The 2,740-nt window shown below is 42.7% G+C and overlaps 1 protein-coding gene across 1 annotated transcript; it reads left to right on the top strand.

The window, feature by feature from the left end:
• Nucleotides 1-1,069: 1,069 nt before the first annotated feature.
• LOC137157864 (olfactory receptor 51G2-like) lies at nucleotides 1,070-2,005 on the top strand. The gene has a single exon (XM_067555301.1). The coding sequence runs from the start codon at nucleotides 1,070-1,072 to the stop codon at nucleotides 2,003-2,005; it is 936 nt and encodes a 311-aa protein (XP_067411402.1).
• The last annotated feature ends 735 nt before the right edge of the window (nucleotides 2,006-2,740 follow it).

Genomic DNA, 2,740 nt, shown 5'->3' with positions numbered 1-2,740 from the left:
ATTCCAACTACTCTTTGCAATGGGTTTATCCTATTAATTTTTTCTTCGATGATACTGTCTCCTGGTAACTGACCTGAAATTGTTTCTAATACTTAAATTCCAGGTCGCTCACAGAATAATTCTGCAACACTTGCATGAGACCCTCTAAAAAGTCATGAGACAATAAACCCGCTGGTCTGTGTTTCAGCAAAGGGTAGAGATGAGGTGCAGAAAAGGAAATTATATAGTGGTTTATGTAATTTAGGCCCATCACCTTTAAACAAGCATGTCTGAAGTGACTTGCACACTCAAGTTCATATGAGTGCAAAACTAATCTTTGCACTATTCACTATTCGGGGCTCCACCCCCTTTCATCCCAAGATGAAGTAACTGTCTATATTCACTTGTAACGTGCCAAATATATAAAGAATCCTTGCCTGGGGAATGGATGGGGCCCTGTGAGGGTAAAGAGAAGCCTGTAGGATGATCAACCTCTCTGGATTCAGTCAATACTGGCCAGGAAATGCACTTCATCTTCTCTTGAAGTGATTCTTGAGGGTCATAGTTTATCACCAGTAGAACTGGGTAAGTTAAAGTAAATAGAGCCCTGTTCCAATGAAATTTACACATGTAAATCTGGAATGACACTCTTGAAGTCAATGTTCCTCATCTCAGAACCTGGCCAATTAGAATAGTGAACTTTTTTTTTTTAAATGTCTTGGGGGAGCTATAAACTTTCCTGATTTACATCATGAAATTTGTCTAACTAGTGTGTGTCAGGAGGAAATTTTCTCTGGGGGCAGGTTATCTCACAGCTGTCTATTGCAAGGCTTCTTCTATCTTCCTTGGAAGCATCGGGTACTGCCCACTGGACTGGACAAGATGGTCTATAGTTTCGATCTAGTCCGGCAATGCCTATCTTCCTATTGGTGGTATAAATTCAAGACTGTTTTCGCTCCTCTTCCTTATTTGAGCTCCTGGAGGTCTGCACTGAGAGCAGAATGATGTCTCATTAAATATCATCTTTTCTCCTGTTATTTTTCCTTTCAGGAAGTAACGGTCAAAACTCCTCGGACGTGCCCAGTGCATCATGTCACCTGTCAATGACACCAAATTCCAACCTGCATTGTTCTTTCTTACAGGAATACTTGGGCAGGAAGACCTCTATGTCTGGATTTCTGTCCCCTTCAGCTTAACGTATGTTACTTCGATATTCGGAAATTTACTCATTCTGTTCATTATAAAAACAGATCCAAACTTCCGTGAGCCCATGTACATTTTCATTTCCATGTTGGCCACCACAGACCTTGGCTTAACAATATCCACACTGCCGACAACATTGGGTATATTCTGGTTTAACTCTAAGGAAATCAGCCACGATGCCTGTTTTGCCCAGCTGTTCTTCATCAGCTCACTTTCATTCACTGAATCCTCCGTGCTCTTGTCCATGGCCTTTGACCGCTTTGTTGCAATCTGTAACCCACTGAGATATGCTTCCATCTTAACCCCGCCAAGAATAGCCAAGATGGGACTGGTGTCTCTCCTGAGAGGGGTGGTCCTAGTATTCCCACTCCCCCTTCTCCTGAAACAGTACCGATACTGTCATGCCAACATCCTCTCCCATTCCTACTGCCTGCACCAAGAAGTCATGACGATGGCTTGTTCTGATATCAGAGTCAACATCATCTATGGCTTCTTTATAACAGTCTCTTCAGTGGGGTTGGACTTGTTGCTCATCCTCCTATCCTATGTGAAGATCCTCAAAACAGTGCTGAGCATCGCGTCCCATGCTGAGCGCCTGAAGGCCCTGAACACCTGTGTCTCCCACATCTGTGTCGTCCTGCTCTTTTATGTGCCATCGATTAGCTTGTCTGTGATATACAGATTCGGGAAGAACTTTTCTCCCATGGTAGAGATTGTCATGGGCCATGTGTATTTGCTGGTTCCTCCTCTGATGAATCCAATCGTGTACAGCTTGAAAACCAAACACATTCGTGTAAGGATAATCAGGTTGTTCATCAAGTAAAGAGTCAGTTTATCACCTGGCTGCAGCACTGGTGAAACGGAAAATGAAAAACACGGACCAGCTATTCCATCCCAGACACTTACATAACATTACAGAAGGTTAGTGTAGGGGAGCACAGAGTTAAAAGCTGGACAAGTGGTCAGGCCTAAGCTACAGGGAATGGGGTCATGGCACAGGCAAACCTTGTTTCTGTTACTTGGAGTGAATTCTAGCTAGAGTCTTTTATCTCTCTTCTTTCCCTCCCTTCCTAGCCATCTGCTCAAGGAATGAGGCTAACAAATAACTTCCCTCTCCTCCTCAATGCCTCTTGTTTGAAAATAGCATTATCTTCTTTTCCTCCTTTGCATATTGTGTACTTTAAAAAATGATGGTAGGTTTCAAGATAATGTGCCTGGGCTCTGTGAAATAATCCTGTAAACAACAAACAGGGGCAGGTATTATTGTATTCATTATACAGTTGTTAATATTCTTTTTATAGGTGTCAATGTAACCAAATAAGGATTTATGGGGAGTTGCTGGAAATTTATACCTTTACATACTGTTATGGAAAAAAAAAATTGAAAAGTAACCCCCACGTTGCTCACTCGCGGCGTCGAGGTGGAACGAGCAGGCAATAAAGGGTTTTGTTTCCCCAGTCAGCCAGAGGGACAACCTGTTTGGTTATTTCTAACAATTAGGTTTGGAAGGGACCTCAGGAGGTCATCTAATTAAACCCTCTGCTCGAGGCAGGACAAA

Source organism: Emydura macquarii, unplaced genomic scaffold, assembly GCF_026122565.2.
Source record: "Emydura macquarii macquarii isolate MOO-44397 ecotype Brisbane River unplaced genomic scaffold, CSIRO-AGI_Emac_v2 contig_1604, whole genome shotgun sequence".
NCBI classification, from domain to species: Eukaryota; Metazoa; Chordata; order Testudines; family Chelidae; genus Emydura; species Emydura macquarii.
Note: the sequence above shows the minus strand (reverse complement) of the source record. Positions and strands in the feature narration are given on the sequence as shown.